The sequence below is a fragment of the Microtus ochrogaster genome, chromosome 15 (assembly GCF_000317375.1).
Source record: "Microtus ochrogaster isolate Prairie Vole_2 chromosome 15, MicOch1.0, whole genome shotgun sequence".
NCBI lineage: Eukaryota > Metazoa > Chordata > Mammalia > Rodentia > Cricetidae > Microtus > Microtus ochrogaster.
Window position 1 is genome coordinate 26,974,349 of NC_022017.1, and position 17,951 is coordinate 26,992,299.

Genomic DNA, 17,951 nt, shown 5'->3' on the forward strand with positions numbered 1-17,951 from the left:
CCGGGGAAGCAGACCCTTTGAAAATGGCCAGTTCACACCTACTCACACAGCCTCACTTCCTGCAGGTACACATCTCACCCTTCTGATGACCTGTTCATGTCATCTGTTGAACACAAGGTCACCTGTGCTGGGCGCTTCCAACACTTGGGCTGTATGAACTTGCCCGTCTTCAGCATCTATCTATGGAGGAGACAGCCTGCTACCTCCAGTATAAGAGTAAACCGAGGCACGGATCAGTCGAAGTCCCCAGGTCACCACCTAGAAATAATTGGTATTGGAATGCACCCGGACAGCTTTGTTACAGACACAGAGCTGAGAGCACCCAGCATCCGTGTGTAGAGCATGCTGGCTGGGGGCAGTTTGCAAAACTAGGTCTTGTGAAATCTCAGGGGTCTGGGGGGGGGCAGATTCTTGAAGGACTCTTGAAGGATCCGTGCTAATGGAAGGGACTTGGAAGAAAAGGACTGCCCCCCACCCCCGAGAAGCACAAACATCTGTCCCAGTTTACATCCTGAATGTCCTGTTATGGAAGCCAATGACTAAGCTGGAAACAATGTAAATTGACACACACCTGTATTCCCAGCACTCTGGAGGCTGAGGCAGGAGGATTACGAAGCATTCCAGGTCAGCCAGGGCTCCATAGGGAGACCAAAAGAACCCCAAACCAAACCTACAAACAAACAAAAAAAAAACCAAACCAAAACAAATAGCAAACTTACCAGGAGGCAGCATTTCCCATCTCCGGGGTGCCTACTACCTTGTCTGGTTTGTGTAGGTCTCCTTCCAGCTGCCAGAGTCTGACTGTCAATACCAGAGTTGGTCCTGTTTTGATTTGTTGATTTATTCCCTGTGGGAGTTGAGCTATTCTTTGCTCTGCACCTCTGCTTCTGTTTGGAAGGCCTGATGCTGGCTGTCAGTGATGTAGGTAGGTAGGTAGGTAGGTAGGTAGGTAGGTAGGTAGGTAGGTAGGTAGGCAGGTAGGTAGAGGCGTCCAGAACCACTGGTGGGTGACCATTGGTCATTGAAGAAGGCTGGGTTTTCAGGTTTCTCTCTGCAGTGTGGCAATGTTGGGAGGTGGAGGGGTTTGTGAAACTGGGACCGAGTCATCTTGCCGAAAGCAGGAGTGGGATGGCCCAGAGACAGCTGGAGGTGGCTGCTGCTGCTGGGTGAGAGGTGACAGGCTGGGGACACAAGTAGGAAGGAGGTAGGAGCTGGAGGAAGGGGAAGGAGAGATGCCTGAACGAGTGGCAGGGACTTCTGTCCTGGCGTGAGGGACTCCAGTGAGGTTGGTGCTGTTGTAGGTGAGATCAGGGTTCAGGGAGGGCGTTTTTAGGTGGTAGATGGGGCGTGGGTATCATATTCATATTCATTGGGTAAGGTGATGATTTTTTTTCTTCCACATCATAGTGGACTTAGTTGGGTTTTTTTTTAGAGTCTTTATTCACACAATTCTCCATAAAATGTCTGATGAGGAGTTCACAGCCACACGCAGATGTTAGAATAAAGTCAACAGTTGGACATAGCAGGCACATGCCTTTAATCCCAACACTTGGGGATCTCTGTGAGCTCAAAGCCAGCCTGCTCTATAAAGTGAGTTCCAGGAAAGCCGGGGTTGTTAAATCGAGAAACTCTGTCTTGAAAAAACAAAACAAGAAAATGAAGTCAAGGTTTTTCACTACGGCACAGGCGTGGGAGAAAGCCTTGTGCCTCAGTTCCTATTCTTTTAACAATTATTTTGCATACCTGGGCGTCTCTTCTGCATGTATGTCTGTGCAACCTGTACATGCTTAGCATTCTTGAAGGCCAGAGAGGGCGTTGGGCTCCTTGGAACTGGAATCAGTTTGTGAACCACCGTGTGTGTTGGAGACAAAACCCAGGTCCTCTGTAAGAACAGCCAGGGTCTTGACTGCTGAGCCATCTCTCCACCCTACCCCCGCCATGCCTTATAGTATCTGAAGCCATGGGAACAGCTTAGCTGTTCAGTCAAAGGGATATCTAGGTCACCAGGAGATGGCCACCAAGATCAGCTGCAGTTTTCCTTGGCAACCTCATTGCTAACTCCTCACCTTCTTGGACTCAGGTTCCACATAGTCACCTGCTGTGCACCAGACTCCATGTGGGACCCTAGACATGTGAGTGGGGCACCGAGGCCTGGGCCAGCGTCTACACTACAGGAGTCTCTGCTGTAGGTGGAGTGAGTTTTGCTTGCTTGCCTTGAGTACAATTTCCTTACCTATTTTTCCCAATGTGTCCTGGGAGCCACAGCAGCCGTGGGCCACCCAGGATTTTCTCCATGGATGATGGAAAGATGCTGGCTGTTGACACACGGCACTTGAGGCTCTTGTACCACAGGGTCCTAGGTCCTGGGTAGAGTGCTTTGGGAAACCCTGCCGCTCTGGAACCAGGTACAGCAACTAGGGGAGAGCATCCAGAACTGAGGAGCAGTAAGAAGAGGTCTGCCTGCTACCAAGGTCACTGTCTCTTCCTCTTCCTCCTTCTCCATGCCTGAGGCCAACCGCACGGCCTAGTGACATCGTATGTTTACATCACAGTCTCCCCTAGATACAGAGATCTTCTCCCAACATCCCCTCAGCTCTTCCCACCATGGGCAAGGTTGCCTGGCCAACTGGGCCCATCAATGTTTAGAGTTCTCCCTCCCTGCCTGGCCTTGCTAGCTTCCTTCAGACACACTCCTCTGGGTCCATAGATCCTGCAATAGTCTCTCCTGCTTTTTCTGCCCCTAGAGCTCCCTAGGCAGAGACACAGAGATAGAGCTGGGAGCACAGTGTCTCATTGCAGAGCCCTTTGAGACAAGCATGGGAATGTTCAGCCTCCGCTCTTATGACTAGAAATTTGGGGGAGCCCCATGTTATTGAGGAGATGGGGGTTCTCTCTCAGGGTTCTGAGGCTCATTCAAAGAATATAAGAATTGCTCAAAAGGAAGCACGAGGAGAATTTTATTAGTAAAACCCCAGGGCAGGCAGGCTGTAAATCCCAGAGGCTGCCTGGAGGAGGAAGACAAAGAGTAAAGCCATGAGAGTTAGGCACAGAGGTACGTGACAAAAGAGAAGTGGCTTTGGAGAAAGAGTGAAAAAGCCCAAAATACCAGAGAACACATATTTACAACCTGTCTGTATCCGAAAGAAAGAGACAGAAAGACGACAAAGAAACAACCAAACCGCAAAGAACCTCATGGTGGCTTCCTAGTTAACACACAAACACAGGACTCTGGGAAGAAAAATGTGTCTTCTCATTAAATTATTATTCCTCTGTTCTCTCCAGCACAGTGTTAGGTGAATTTGCTTCCCAGGGACGGGAGAGAGAATCCCTTAGCCAGGTGATTTAACTCAAATGGGTTAATTCATATTTTGGCTAGCATGGATTGTTAAGTCTCTATCCAGGCCGGAGGTGGATGGCTTTTCCTTAAGGGAGGGGCCTTTGATGTCAATTTAACACTCACAAACACTTCAGCCTGTCTCTCAGGAACAAGGCGAGCTTCTTTGTTCGTGTGTTTAAAGACAGGGCTTGATGTGCAGCCCAGACTTGTCTGGTAACTCACGGCAATCCTCCTGCTTCAGCCTCCCAAGGGTCAGGATTATAGAGGTGCTCCACCACACCTGCCTGCAAAGTACGTGTTAGATAACCACATTATAGCACTCGGAACCCACGAGTTGACCACCAGCACAGCTCCGTGGTGTGGTCCCAGTTCAGATGGACATTTGGACTGTCCCAATGGGGTCCTTTCTAGTGTCTTCTCCATTAGATATGTAGTAGAGATGCCATCACCAAGATTTGCGACTGCATTTCTAGTCAGGATGTTTTTAATCTATGAGGGTCCATCTGCAGTGTCACCAGACATGCGTGGAGGGTCATCTGGGCTTTGCTCAGCTGTCACCTCTCCGAGCTGTGTAGTCACTTGATTCTCTGTCTTTCATGATTTTAACACCATCCACCATGCCCACTCCTGGTCTTACAGTGTTGGGGATTGAACCTGGGGCCTGGTGCAAGCTAGGCAATCATTCCACCACCGAGCTACATCCCCAGCTCTCTTCTTTTTTGTTTTTGTTTTTCAAGATAGGGTTCCTCTTTGTAGCTTTGGAGCCTTTCCTGAAGAAACTTGCTCTGTATACCAGGCTGGCCTTGAACTCACAGAGATCTACCTGACTCTGCCTCCCAAGTGCTGGGATTAAAGGTGTGTACAACCACTAGGCGGTGGTTATCCCAGCCTTCTTTTTACCTTTTTGTTTGTTTGTTTTGTTTTTTGAGGCAGGGTTTCTCTGTGCCACCACTGCCTGGCCGCCAGCCCTCTTTTTATTTTTCATTTTGTGACAAGGTCTCACTAAGTTACAAAGGCGATCTTGACCTTGCTTTGCAGCCTTCCCAGGCTTTGAACCTGCACTTCTGCTGATCAGTCTTCAGAATGTGCTTCCTTTTTCTGTCGGACAAAAGCAATGCTGCTGAGCTTTATTGACACAGTGGGGGTTCCCCAACCCCCACCCACCCGTGTGCATCCTCAATCCACCCTACGCACATCGGCAACCCACCCATGCACATCCGCAACCTGCCCTGTGCACATCCGCAACCCACCCCATGCACATCTATCTGCAACAGGCCCCATGCACATCTGCAACCCACCCCATGCACATCTGCAACAGGCCCCTCTTACAATCCACCCATGCACATCCGCAACCTGCCCCTCCTGTAGGAGGGAGCCCAGCTACTGTGTCCCAGTGTGTTACTTCCAGACTCTTCCGTACCACCCCACCCATCTGCTGTGCTCTCCTGGGTTCCTGGCATAGGTCTTTGTGGCTCTATTTGTAAACCCGGGGCTGGCTGGTCATGTTACCTCACAGGGTTGTAGTAGAGATGAAAGCATATTACCAAGCAGGCCTCAGGCTAGAGCCCGGGAAAAATCTATGATTAAAGACAGAAAGATGGGGGATGTGAATGAAATTCGGAAGAGAAAGAGCCCAACACTCCAGAATCTGGCTGGGAGTCACAACAGAGCTGGATTACCACCAAGACTTGTGTTCATCTTCCTGAAGTCTCAAACAAGGATGGTGGCAACTATAAGGTACAGGAGTCCCTGAAATGGTCCAGTGGGGGAAGGTCCCCGAGACCCACTTCTGGAGGGAGAGGACCAATTCCCTGCCACAAGTTGTCTTATACAAACACACAAATAAATGAAATGTCTAAAAAAAAAAGCACTCCCCTTGCTTTGCATGTACACTGTCCTCTTCTTCCACGACTACCTCAATATCTGCTAAACTCACTGCTTGCCGGTCCTGAACATTTTTGAGATAAAATCAGGGCCCGGCTTTACCTGAATGGAGTCCCTCAGTGGGGAAGGGACCTCTTCACGCTGTTGGCAGAAACCATCACCTGCAACAGAGCACAGTTGCAAAGGTGTGTTCTTGACCTTTGCCCTCCAGCCTCACCTGATCCTCAGAATCTCACTGCCAAGGAAACAAGCCTCAGGGTGTTCCTTGCCCTGCAGGGGTCTTATGCGAGTCCCGAAGGCTTGCTGCCCACTCGTGGTGGCTTTGGTGGAGATGGTACAGGGAGACCCTGCACCGTGCCCAAGCCTAGCCCTGCTGTGCTCCCCCCACCTGCTGTCAGTCCCCGAGTTCTCCTCCCTCCTTGCATTGCCCTGGACTCTCCAGAGCCACGCCCTCGAGAACATGTCACCTGTGACATATATTATTTTTACATCCCAGAGTGCAGTTCACATTGAAATTACATCTATTTATCTTTGAGTATGTGCGTGGGTGGGCGCAGGTGGCTTGGTGTATGTACGGAGGTCAGAGCACAACCTACAAGAGTCAATCCTCTCCCTCTGCCGTGGAAATCGTGGGGGAGGAAACTCAGGTGCTCAGGGTTGGCAACACTTTAACTGGATGAGCCACTGAACTGGGGCACAGAGTTTGCCAGGGAATGTGACTACCAGGCAGCGTGCAGTGTGTTGCTTTCTGTCCTTAATGACTACTTGTAAGGTCCTCTGGTGTCCAGTGTAGGTCTTACTGGGTTCCACTCATCCCCTTTCTTTACTGGGGTCCTCTTTGCTCACAACCCCACACACCGCTGCTGCCTTGCTCTTCTTGACCTCCAGGTGTATGCTTCATTTCCCTTGCCCCCCCCCCGGGCATACCTGGCCCGATTTCCACATGATGTGTAAGCACCTCACCTCACCTCACCTTCTCACCTCACCTGTTCAGACATGTGCACCTGCGAGTCTGGTCCTTTCTTGCTAACTGCAGTGAGGGGAGTTGACGCATCTGGAGGAAGTGTTATATAGTAACCTGTCCCTGCCGAGCCCAGATCCCAGGTCTACAGTCTCCCTCCCTTCCCATGTCTTGCAGGCCTCTAACCCCTGGCCTCGCAGGTTGGGCCCCCGCGAGTCGGGGCTTGGCTCTTCCTGATTATGCCTCCGGTCCTTCTTTCAAAATGCAAACACCCCGAGGATAGGCAACTACAATTTGGAGCAGGGTGAACGTGAGGACCTGGCCAGGGTTCTTACAGATCGCAATAATTCTGGGCACAACTGTGCACACCTGGAGAGGGTAGTCGTGCCAATCCCTCACTTGCTAGGGCTACAGGTGACTCAGCATAGGGCGGGGCCACCCTGCTGCACCACCGGAGCTCCGACCCAGTCCCTCTCTGGTCTCAGTTCATTGGAGCCTGGCAAGCGGTCCTTCCAGCTCCTGTGCCACATCCAGGCAGGCTGTGGTGTTCCAAGCGCCCAACTATGGACTTCCTGGAGGCAGAGGGCGGCTGGAGCCTGTCCTTCGCAGGTGCCGGTTTCTTGGGCCTCTACCACGTGGGGGCCACCCAGTGCCTGCGCCAGCGTGCACCGTGCATCCTTCAGGGCGCCCGACGTTTCTATGGCTCCTCCGCAGGCGCGCTCAACGCCCTGAGCATCGTTTGCGGCAAGTCGGCAGGTGCTTGGGGAGGTCCAGGGATACCACAGGTGAACCTGGCAAGGTACCCCCTTCTCCTCCTGAGGTCTTTACACCCAGCCTCTAAATCTGAGGACTTTGGTCACTTTTATCTCCAAAGATGGGTCCTGGCTTCAGATTTGGGATACTACCCCTAAGGTCACTGACATCCAGGACAGGAGATATCATGTACTGACTGCCAGGCATCCCCTAGGAAGGTGGGCTGTTGGTGGGTGAGGGTGAACTTCGGTGGTCCCAGGTAGTGAGACCTTAGCCCCCACCCACCTTGCAGACTTCTGCTGCTCCAATCTCCTGAGCATGGTGAAGCAGGTGGAGCGTCTGAGCCTGGGCATCTTCCACCCAGCCTATGGCCCCATTGAGCATATCAGGAAACAGCTGCAGGACACCCTACCTGAGAATTGCCACATCCTGGCCTCCCAGAGGTTGGGCATCTCCATTACCCGATGGTATGATGGCCAGAACTTCATAGTCACTCATTTTGCCACTCGAGATGAACTCATCCAGGTGAGCTGATGCTGAGTTTTAACCTGAGGCCCAAGGAGAATAAGCCATCAAATAATAGTGAGCCCAGGGGTTTCTGTGGGTGGTGTGTGTGTGTGTGTGTGTGTGTGTGCGCGCGCGCGCGCGCGCGCGTGTGTTGGGGTATGCAGCAGGAGCTAGACTGCATCCAGGACTGGTCTGAGTCCAAGGCTCTCTAGGGGATGGGGTGGAGAGGAACCCAAAGGTTCCTTGGGCCAGGTTGAGGGGAAGTCAGCTTCTGTAGCCAGGGCATCTAGAGTTGCTTATTTCCGAGGAGCCCTCCCTGTCCCATCCACCCCCATCTTCCAAATGCTTTCTGATTGCCAGAACAAACATTTTCTGAGCATCAATTATGTGTGGGCACTGTTTGTATGCTGTGATTTTTGCCAGGGAGGGGGCACAAATGAAAAATCCTTGCCTTTTCCGGACTTGTAGCCAATAAGCACACCTCACAAGAAAGGGCCTATGTGAAACGTGATCGGAAGAGCAAGGCTGGGAAGGAATGGAGCCTGTTCTGGTTCTGATATGATGGGAGGGTTGTGGAGGAGACAGGCTTTTGGGAGACTGAGCAGGGCCATAGGGGAATAGCTCTGAAGGGATGTGGGTTTCCGTGTGGGAGGACCTCAGCCCAGTGTGAAGAGTCCTGGTGTCCCTCAGTGCAGCTCTTCTCACCCTTTCTATAAGGGTCTCTGTCTGTCCCTGACACCGAGGTTTGCACATACCTAGCCTCATCATGGTGACCTGTACCGGACGCTGAGGCAGCTTGAGCCAGCAGTTGCTGGATCATAGGTGTGTGGTTCTCAGTGTGCCTGAGGGGTACCACTTTCTGTGGGCTGATGCCTGGGGAAGGACTTCAGAGCCTCTCCCAGTGTGCTCACCTGGGCAGTACATAAAGGTGCTCAGTGAGTCTCAGCTGCCATCAGCTGTATCCATCTGTGGGAAGGAAACCTCAGAACCCGTACTGTGTCTTCTTCTCCGCGGGAGAGTCAGAGGAATGGAGGTCTTTTAGGGTTGTCGGGTGAGGGTCTATGTTCCATGAACTTGGAGCCCAAGGTCTGCAATATTTGCATAGTCCTGCCCCACCCTCCAGCGTGCTGGAGCTATTCTTGCCTGCCACGCTGTGCATGCTGCTGGCATCCAGCAGGAGAGAAAAGGGATGATGCTAAGCATCCTACGACGCAGGACAGCATGCGCAGCCCCATTACAGCGAGACCAGCACTCAGTGGTCACAATGTATAGATGAAGCACCTCCCCCTCCACCCCTGCCCAGCGGCACTTATCAGGGCTTCTACTGGGAGATGGTGTCTCTCATGGGAAGGGAGGTCCTGACAGTCCTCCTCAGAGTAGCATCTGTTTGGATCAACTCTGAGAACGGTTTTTGGGGAGATACACAGAGGTTATGGGTAACACCTTTATGCCAGACCCAGGGTTGGTACAGATACCTTGGTTTATATATCATGGAGCATCCCACCTGAAGTCTCCAGGCAGCTGGGGTGCCCTCCGCAGAGAGAGGAAGGTGCTGTCAAGGAGGACCGTGTTCCTCTGTTCTTCACTGGAGCTTGTGGTCGCATGGGCCAGAACAGGATGAGGCTCAGCATAATCTCCTGTCTCACGTGCTAGATGCCAGAAGCACGCAGAGTGTGAAACACTGAGCGAGGACGATTGTCTTGTCTTCTAGGCTTTGGTCTGCTCCTTGTATTTCCCCTTTTATTGTGGGACAATCCCTCCGGAGTTCAGAGGGGAGGTGAGTGTGTTTGGGAGCCCCCATCCCCCACCCTGTTTGTGTCCCACTCTGGGCTCCAGGCAGCTGGAATAAAAGTTTGTCCAGAGGTGGATGGAAGAGTGAGGACACCACCTCCCCGTGAGCACCTACTGTGCGCCAAGCCTCCCCTAAAGAGGCTCAGCCCCTAGGTGGGAGGGGGTGGATGAGGACACAAGTCAGCGGTGAGGATGTGGGGAAGATGATGTGATCCACTGCCTCCCTGCCCTGCAGCGCTACATTGATGGAGCCCTGAGCAACAACCTGCCCTTCTTCGATTCCCCTACCACCATCACTGTCTCTCCCTACCATGGGACGGTGGACATCTGTCCCCAGAGCCGTTCAGGCAGTCTGTATGAGCTGACCGCCTTCAATGCCAGTTTCCAGATCTCTACCATAAACTTCTTTCAGGGGTTCATAAGCCTGTTCCCCCCGAAGCCTGAGGTAGGTCACCCTGCATGGTCCTGGCCCATGACCCCTCCCCTCAGCTTCAGTTGTTGACCAGTCTCATTTCACACAGAGGCAGGTGGGTTCTGCCTCTCCTGCCTCTTCCTGGGTGAGGGCTAGAGTCCAGCTGTGACCTACGCTCAACTTAGCAGAGGTAATTATTTCCATTTCTTTTTCTAGGTTTATTATTTTTATTTGTGTGTGTGTGTGTGTGTGTGTGTGTGTGTGTGTGTTTGTGCATGTGAACACAGTGCCCACCAAGGCCAGAAGAAGACATTGGACCCCTGGATCTGGAGTTACAGGCAGTTGTGAGCCATCCACCGTGGGTACTGGGACTTGAGCTATGCTCTTTCTTAAGAACAGTCAGTGTTTTTAATTGCTGAGCCATCTCTTCAATGCCTCATTTTTTTTTTAATTTTTATTTTTAGACAGAGTCTTACTATGTAGCCCTAGCTGGCCTGGAATTCGTCCTGTAGACTATTCTAGTCTCGAACTCACAGAGATCTGCCTGTCTCTGTGTCCCTGGGTGCTGGATGAAAGGTGTGTGCCACAATGCCCTCCAGTCCCGAGGAAGTTCCATTTCTCTGAGGGCACAGGCTCAGAAAGGTTAGGCAATTTGTTCAGTCACACAGCCTGGAAGGGGCAGAGCCAAGGTTATACTCTGTTAGTCCAGCATGGTTTTGAAAGTGAGCTCCTAAGACTTTGACCAGCACACACACACACCACCACCACCACCTCACACACCACACATACAACACAAAGGTACCTACTGAGCAAGCCTGGTGACTGAGTTTGAGTCTGGGAACCAACGTAAAGGCAGAAGGGGACAGACGGCTCCACAGTTGTCCTCTGAGCTCCGCTTCCACTCCACACCACATTTCCAATGGTGGGGAAGGGGAAGGGACTGCCCTGGTCTTGTGGGGAGTCAGGTAGAGACCCCATTGACCCTGACTCAGGACTTGTCACTCTGTCTACTAGAGGGAGAACCGCAGAGGGAGGCAGGTGCCTGAGCTCTAGGTAAGGAGTGAGCTGGCCAGAGGGAGGGGACATCAGGAGCAGTCCTGTGCCGTGTGCTCACTCTGGGTCTCCCTGGCCAGCACTGAGTCTCTCTGGGGTTTCTGAGCCCTGCAGAGGGTCACTGGGGCAGCAGGCTGGGCTGGATATGTGTTCATCTGCTGAAATGTCTCCAGACCGTGGCTTGTTGCTAAGGAACCCCAAGCGCTGTCTTCCCTCTGTTCCGTGTGTCCCAGGTGGTAGCTGACTACTGCAGACAAGGCTATCTGGATGCCCTGAGGTTCCTGGAGAGACGGGGTAGGTGACAGAGGCAGTAATGGGGTGGTGTCAGGTGGACTCCTCCTCTCCGGGGTTTGAACCCTGGACCTCAACGCCTGTTCTGTGTGTGGTCAAACCACCCTAAGGAGACTGAAATGTGCCTTCTGGGTCCCCTTCTAGAGCCTCCAAAGATCGAGGCAGAGTGATAGAGATGGGCTGTGGGTGACAGAGGCTCTTCCAGCAGTGAGCTAGGGCAGAGAAAGAGTTCACCTTGGCCTGAGATGGGGAGAGCAAGAAGGGAGAGCTCCCTGGTGTCAACAGCTGTGCTGGGTTGGGACCAGCTGTAGAGTGTCTGGTTGGGATGGGAAGACAGAGGTGGATGGATGCAGGAGAGCTGCACTCCAAGGGGCTGTTATCTGGCAGGAGGTGCATGGTCCCCAGGTCTGGGAAGCATGTCTGTCACCCTGTAAAGGCAAGGGTGAGAGATGAAGCCAGGCTATGGGTTCCAGACCAATCTTCAATCCCTGCACCCCACCACAACCTGCAGCACCCCACACCAGGCCAGAGCTTCAGAGTACTGCATTTAACTCTCACGACAGTAGGACTTAAGTTCTTTTGATAGAAGGGAACTGAGGCAGAGGGCTGGGACTCCCAAGGCTGGCAGATGTGAGCAGGACAGAATTTGAAAACGGAGCTATGCCTCTGGGGCTCTAGAGCAGGGCCCCGCCCTGCTGGTGTTCATCCTGCCGCCTGAGTCCTGGAGTTAGTTTGGGCACTAAGACAGGTGGAGAGTTAGCCACCATCTCCCCTGGAGGCTGCCGCTGCACCAACTATCAGATTTTCTCCCTCCCAATCCAGGACTCACCAAGGAGCCAGTGCTGTGGTCCCTGGTGTCTAAGGAACCCCCAGCCCCCATGGAGGGACCCAGGAGTGCTGACCATGACCAGGGCCAGAAACTTCGCCTGACTATCAGATGGGACGTCCCCAATGTGCTGGTCAAGGATGTGCCCGACTTCGAGCTGCTGGCACCGGAGCTGGAGGCTGGTACTGCCCTTTCTCCCACCACTTGCATGCCAGAATGCTCACAGCTACCAAACCCCTACTAAGCGTCAAGTGTGTCTGGGGGCTTTTTCTGAATCCTTCACTCCTGACTACAACCTGGCACTATTTCACTGGTGGGGAAACTGAGGCTCTGAGAAGAGAAGGAACTCAGCCAGTCTTCCTGTCTGCCATTGGGACATTGAGGCCAGGTCTGTGCCCAGGCCACAGTGAGGTACCTAGAGACAAGCACAGTCCCAAGTGGCAGATGACATACCAGAGACACTTCAAACAGGGGCTGCCAGTCAAAGATGGAAGGATGAGAGTTTGGACAAAGGGCATCATATGTGCAGAGGCCCTGGGGCTGGAGAGGCTGGGCTGATAGGTCTCTGGGTTACAGCATAATGGTTGCTGAAGGGGTGACACAGCAGACATGAACTTGGGGAGAGCTGGATAGGCAGAAGAAGAGAGCTGGTGTTTTGGTTGCTTTTCTGTTGCTCTGACAAAACCCATTTCCTATGACTGGGGATAGAAGGAGTTGGGTGTCATCTCCTTGGCTGCAAACCTCAGACATGGTTGATGAAACCCAAACTGCAGTCTGTGCTCCCAGCAGTCTGGAGTGGCCTCCTGGCTCATGTCATTCCTGCCCTGCTTAGTCTGGTGAACAAGGGGGTTGGAGCTGGCAAAACAGATGCTATACTCACAGTAGCTCTGAGTCTATTACTGTGAGAAAGGCCTGGGGAGACTTGTTTATCCAAGGAAGCATGGCAGACCTCTCCTAGTAGACCTCAGGACAGGAGCCTTGCAGGCCTAGAGGCTGGCTTGGCTCTGCTTCTTCCTAGAAGAGATTCTCATTAGGCATTTCTGTACCACCACTCTGAACCTTTGTCTCCTCCTCTGTGAGGGCCTCAGTGAGTTGAGAAGACATGCACATGGCGACCCCTGCTGGCAGCAATGGTTCCATCAGCGTGGAGATGCTGAAGGAGGAAGCTGTCTGCAGCTCCTGGGACCCCAGGCTGACTAAGGGGGCCCCTCCTTGTCTTTCAGCACTGAGGAAGGCTTGCAAGCGGGACTTCTGGGCTCGACTCCAGTGTTCCGTGCCAGGGAGGGTTCTGACCTATCTGCTACTGCCCTGCACGCTGCCTTTCGAGTATGTCTACTTCCGGAGCAGGAGGTGAGATAGCCCGGGCTGAGGGGGCAGGCTTGTGGCCAGTGTGGGTGGCTGAGTGACTCGAGCTGGCAGGCACCCGCATTCCCTACACTATCTGCTGTGGGCTGGCCCATGGAGCGCCTGAGTAGGCTCTGCCAAAGGATTGGTAGGGAGGTGGTGTGATTGGCTACACAGAACCTTGGGTAGTACCTAGACTGTTTTGTGACCTTCTGCCCTTTGCTCCGTGATCAGAGCCTCGATGATAACGCGATGCCTCTGGCAACTCTTCCAGCTGGTCTATCTTAGATTGGCTGTGTGGTCTAGGCCAGCTCTTTTGACCTCTCTGGGTCATGGTACTTTTCCTAAAAACAAGGCTCCTTCAGATCAGTCTGATGGCAGCTGAGCCCTCGTACTGGGCATTCAGCCTTGCTGGGTTAGTGGACCATGTTACTTCATTGTCTCATTCATCAGCAAGGGCTGATCAGGGGCCAGGTGTTAGCTAGGGGCAAGAGAGGCAGGCTGACCTCGATCTTACTTCTGGCCTGGTGGAGTGTACAGCTTACAGCCTTGTAAGGAGAGAGCCACACTAGCCCTGAGTTAGACTGGCCTGTACTCATAACTGTTTGTCAGAGAAGGCAGGCAATGGCATCCAAGCTACAGTCTTAAGAATGGGCCACAGTCCATCAGGCAAAGAGGAAAGAAAGGCCTTCCAAGTGGATGGGGTACTGTGTGCAAAGGGAGCAGAAGGGAGTCAGGCACATCCAAGAATCCCAAGGGAGGTGTGGCTGGAGTGAATCCTGGTGTCTGTATGAGATGGGGCTAGAGAGTGGCCAGGGCCAGACACACGGGGTCTGTGGTCAGGTGAGCAAACCTGATTTAGACAGAGGGATGCTATAGGGAGATTGGCATTTCTCTTTGAGACAGGATCTTTCTATACAATCCCAAGCGGTTTTGAACTCAAGGTTTCCTCTGCCCAGAACTCCAGCCGTGTGCTCTAATGCAAGACCCGAAGGCTCTGTTTCTAAACCGCCTTTCCCTTCAGAAAGTCTATGATGGGGAGCCCCAGTGCTCTGTGTTGTATTGCCCTGAGTTAGTGACTGGGTCAGGACTGGTGGAGAGACGCTTCCTCCTGACACACTCGACTCAGGCAGAGCTGTTTACTAAAACCATGAGCTGAAATGAAAATAAAGAAATCTAGCCATTTCTACAGTGTGAAGCTGCTGGAATCAGCCCAGAACATGCCACGTTCACCCTTGATATCCCCTATAACCCACACGTGGGGCATTTAGAGCAGAGGAAGGCACTGGCCTCCGAAAGGGACATGGATGAGTGACATGGGTCAGGAAGAGGGATGGATGGAGATGGAGATGGTAAAGGACCATAGGCAGATGTCCTCCTTTGGCAGGAGAGGAAAGCTGAGACCCAGAGAGGGTTTTTCTGACTCCCCAGGCTGCAGAGCAGCCTCCAAGCTAGCATCACATGACCCCTCCCCTTTCTACCCCTTTCTACCCCAGGCTTCTCACTGGAACTCTACAGAAGTTGACCCCAAGGTCCATCCCTCCCCCGAAAAGTCCACTTTTGACTATCCTGCTATGGATGTGATCACGGGGCCTTCCTGAGATCTTCTTGCCCAGTTTAGGCTCTGTTCCTTTCCCCTCTCTCCAGTTGTTGCCTGAAACGTAGGGACCACCCTTGATCTGGGACTGCCCCCCAGCACCCCGGGAAGCTGACCCTGTCCCTTTCACAGGCTGCTGCTGTGGTTGCCTGAAATGCCAGCTGACTTGCACTGGATGCAGGGGCTCCTGAAGAGTACAGCCCTTGAGGTCTACTCCATGGCAAAGACACAGCTCCTCAGGCTGGGCAGGTGAGGCCGGAGGAGGGACTGGGGTGTTTGTCAGGACTTAAGCATGTTGTCTACATCCCCTACCTAGCACTTAATGCCTAGTACCCAATTCACAGAACTCAGAACCTAGCACCTACCACACAGCGTCCATATAGCGTTCAGCACCTTATATTTAGTGCCCAGCATGTATCCCATGTCCTTCTGTCCATCCACCTGGGGAGACCTGTCTGTGTTCACTGCTGTGTGTACCACCCAGTGTCTGGGGGCTCTGAGCCAGTCACACTGGTCAGTCTAGGCAGTCCAGGTCTTTATCACAGCTCTGTGGTTGGTACAGTTCTCACCCTGTCCCTCAAGGCTGGGTCTATACGGCTAGGGACTGCTGGCCTGTCTTCTGACAACTTCCCTGATGTAGGAGACACGGTGTACTCATACTCTCCTGCCCCTGTCCTCTTAGGAAAAGCCACCCTGGAGTTCTGATAGTCTCCTGTTTTGATTCTGCTGAGGGCTTGAGACGTTCCTCAGAGGGCTGGGGATGAAGTAACTCGCTCCCTGTAAGGGGGTCCCTGTGGTACACTTTGCCTTTACCAAACTCCAGGCCTTGAACTCACACATGCTTCCTTCTCCCTCTTTAGCCCGCCTGTCACCAGCGCAGACTCTGGTCCCCTTCAGCGGGGGACAGCTGCTTCTGAGAACCGGGCCTTGAACCTCAGACTTGCTGATCGTGCACTGGGCTAGGCCAACCAAATGCGTGACCGCCCCCCCCACCCCCGAATCCTGTCCTTGCCACATCTTGTGTGCTTATGTCTGCTTCTGGCTGTGGCTCATCCCCCAAGAGCTCTGAGCCCAGCTTGGGGAAATTGCTCCTCATGCCCATGCCAGGCCTTGAGCTTCTTGTGTGGGCAGGTGGCTTCCTGGAGGGGGATGCGGGCTCTTCGCAGCCCTTCCTGGGACCTTTATTTCCAGGGCCTCTCTGGATGTCATCAGGCTACTGTGTGCCCAGGCCACTGCCCTCTTCCTGCCCATTTTGTCATGGAGAAAAGACAGAACGAGCTAAGACACATCTCAGTACTGGATCTCCATGTGGGGGACACAGAGGGCACAGGTATCCAGCAGAGGTGTATTCCACTCTGTACAGGACTGGAACTGGTGCCCCAAGGCCCAGTTCATGGCAGTGACTGCTCTGACCCGCCCCCTACCCCCCGTCTCTGGTCTGCACTCCCCTGAAGAGTTGACCCCTGTAACAAGTGCAGATGGAAAGTGCCTAGCTGGGGATCCATTTGGGGAGGGGTCTTGGTCACAGATGGGGACGGGACCTACTGCCACTGCAACCTGGTTCCTTGGGAGGGTTTCTTGGTGCCACACATAATAAACCTCCTCTGGCCTCTCCTTGGGGTCTCTGTTGCTTCTGTCCCTGAAGAATCTACACCCCTGACCAGACTGTAGGGGACACCCAGCCTGAGTGGAGATGGGTCTGTAGAGAAATGGAGGTTCCAACAAGAGAAGAGCTTAAGTAATAAATAGTAGACAGGAGAGACGATGTGTTACTCATTCATTAATTCATCCCTTGATTATCCATACATTGACCATCTATTCACGACGTATCATTCATTCAGTCGTTTGGCTCTCAGATGGAACACAGATGGGAAATGATGCCACGAGCCCTCCCAAAGGTCCTCAGAAGAGAACATAGTGAGGGCGGATGTGAAACCCAAGTGGGGAGCCACAGGGACCAGGCTGTCAGGGGGCTGCTCCAAGAAGGCTGCTGTTGAGCTGAGACCTGACAAGAGGCCAGGACTTCTGCCAGGCCCTGGAGGGAGCAGCAGGTGCAGAGGCGCTGCAGAGAGAATGAGGCCCTTGTCACAGCACAGCCACCACCATGTGTGAGAGGCTGGAGGGCATGCTGAGAGCCACAGGCTGTATCATGCCACCAAGGTGTTGGAAAATTTACTTTTACTAAGCATGTGTCTGTGTGAATAAATGTGCACCATTGTGTGCAGGTGCCCACAGGGGTCAGAAGCTGGCATCCAATCCCCAGAACTAGAATTATAAGTGGTTGTGAGACCCCTGATGTGGAGGCTGGGTCCTCTGCAGGAGCAGGAAGCCTTCTCTCTATCCCTAATGCCAAGGAACTTGGATTAGGGCAGGGATGGAGTAATGAATGAAGAGCTGGTGCAGGGTTTTAGGGTGCCGGCCTATAAGCAGAGACGGGGGGGGGGGAATCTCAAGTTCCAGGGTATTGCGGGCTATACAATGAAACATATCTAAAAGAAAAAAATACCAAACTTCTTGAAACTTCAGAGGTGTGAGCCAGTGATACAGACAGGGCTGAGAGGGCCAGGAGAGCAGATGGTGTGAACAAGAGGCTCCCCCCTTCTGGCAGCCCCAGGGTAGATCCAGTCTCGCCCACTTGCTGTTTCTCATGTCTTCCAGGTGAGCCAGACACAAACTCAATCCTCACATCAGGGTGGGGCTGTCTCTTTTGGGGTTAGGCACCTCCAGAAGGCCAGGCTCTGTCCCCTCTGAGCTGGGTTACTGCCCAGCCCCTACTCTCAGATGCCACTGTGAAGTCCCTTCACCCTCACCAACTAGGGCTCTGGGGCAGGGGATTTGACTCTCAGAACATCCCTGAGAACATTCTCATCCCTGTCCTTTGTATCTCATCATGGACAGAGCCTCCATGCCAAAAGTTGCTCAGCCTCCCCATGCCATGCCCTTCCATGTCAGCTCCTCACTCCATAGGGGACCCGCTGGGATGACAGAAATGCTGGGTGTGCTATCAGACCCTGTTTATGTGGTGTTGGGAATAGAACTAGGCAAACATTCTAATAACCAGGCTGTGCGTGCGCGCGCGTGTGTGTTTCATGCATGAGTGTGCGTGTTTCATGCATGTGTGTGTGCAGGTGCAGAGGTCACAGGAAGACTTGGGGTGTCTTCTATCACCATTTTTCTTGTTGCCAAAGACAGAAT

General features: G+C 53.0%; 1 protein-coding gene across 1 annotated transcript; it reads left to right on the plus strand.

Annotated features, from left to right (window-relative positions):
* The first annotated feature begins 6,739 nt into the window (after positions 1-6,739).
* Positions 6,740-15,719, plus strand: Pnpla5 (patatin like phospholipase domain containing 5). The gene is made up of 9 exons (XM_005354427.1): positions 6,740-6,938; positions 7,228-7,460; positions 9,154-9,219; positions 9,469-9,678; positions 10,932-10,992; positions 11,812-11,997; positions 13,039-13,165; positions 14,889-15,005; positions 15,617-15,719. The coding sequence occupies exons 1-9, from the start codon at positions 6,746-6,748 to the stop codon at positions 15,717-15,719; spliced, it is 1,296 nt and encodes a 431-aa protein (XP_005354484.1). The 5' UTR covers positions 6,740-6,745.
* The last annotated feature ends 2,232 nt before the right edge of the window (positions 15,720-17,951 follow it).

Bases quoted from the DNA above. Each gene is read 5' to 3' on its own strand.
- Pnpla5 (XM_005354427.1), top strand. From the start codon at position 6,746: ATGGACTTCCTGGAGGCAGAGGGCGGCTGGAGCCTGTCCTTCGCAGGT. The intron at 6,939-7,227 runs GTGCTTGGGGAG...CCCACCTTGCAG, and splicing joins CGTTTGCGGCAAGTCGGCAG to ACTTCTGCTGCTCCAATCTC. The intron at 11,998-13,038 runs GTACTGCCCTTT...CTTGTCTTTCAG, and splicing joins GGCACCGGAGCTGGAGGCTG to CACTGAGGAAGGCTTGCAAG.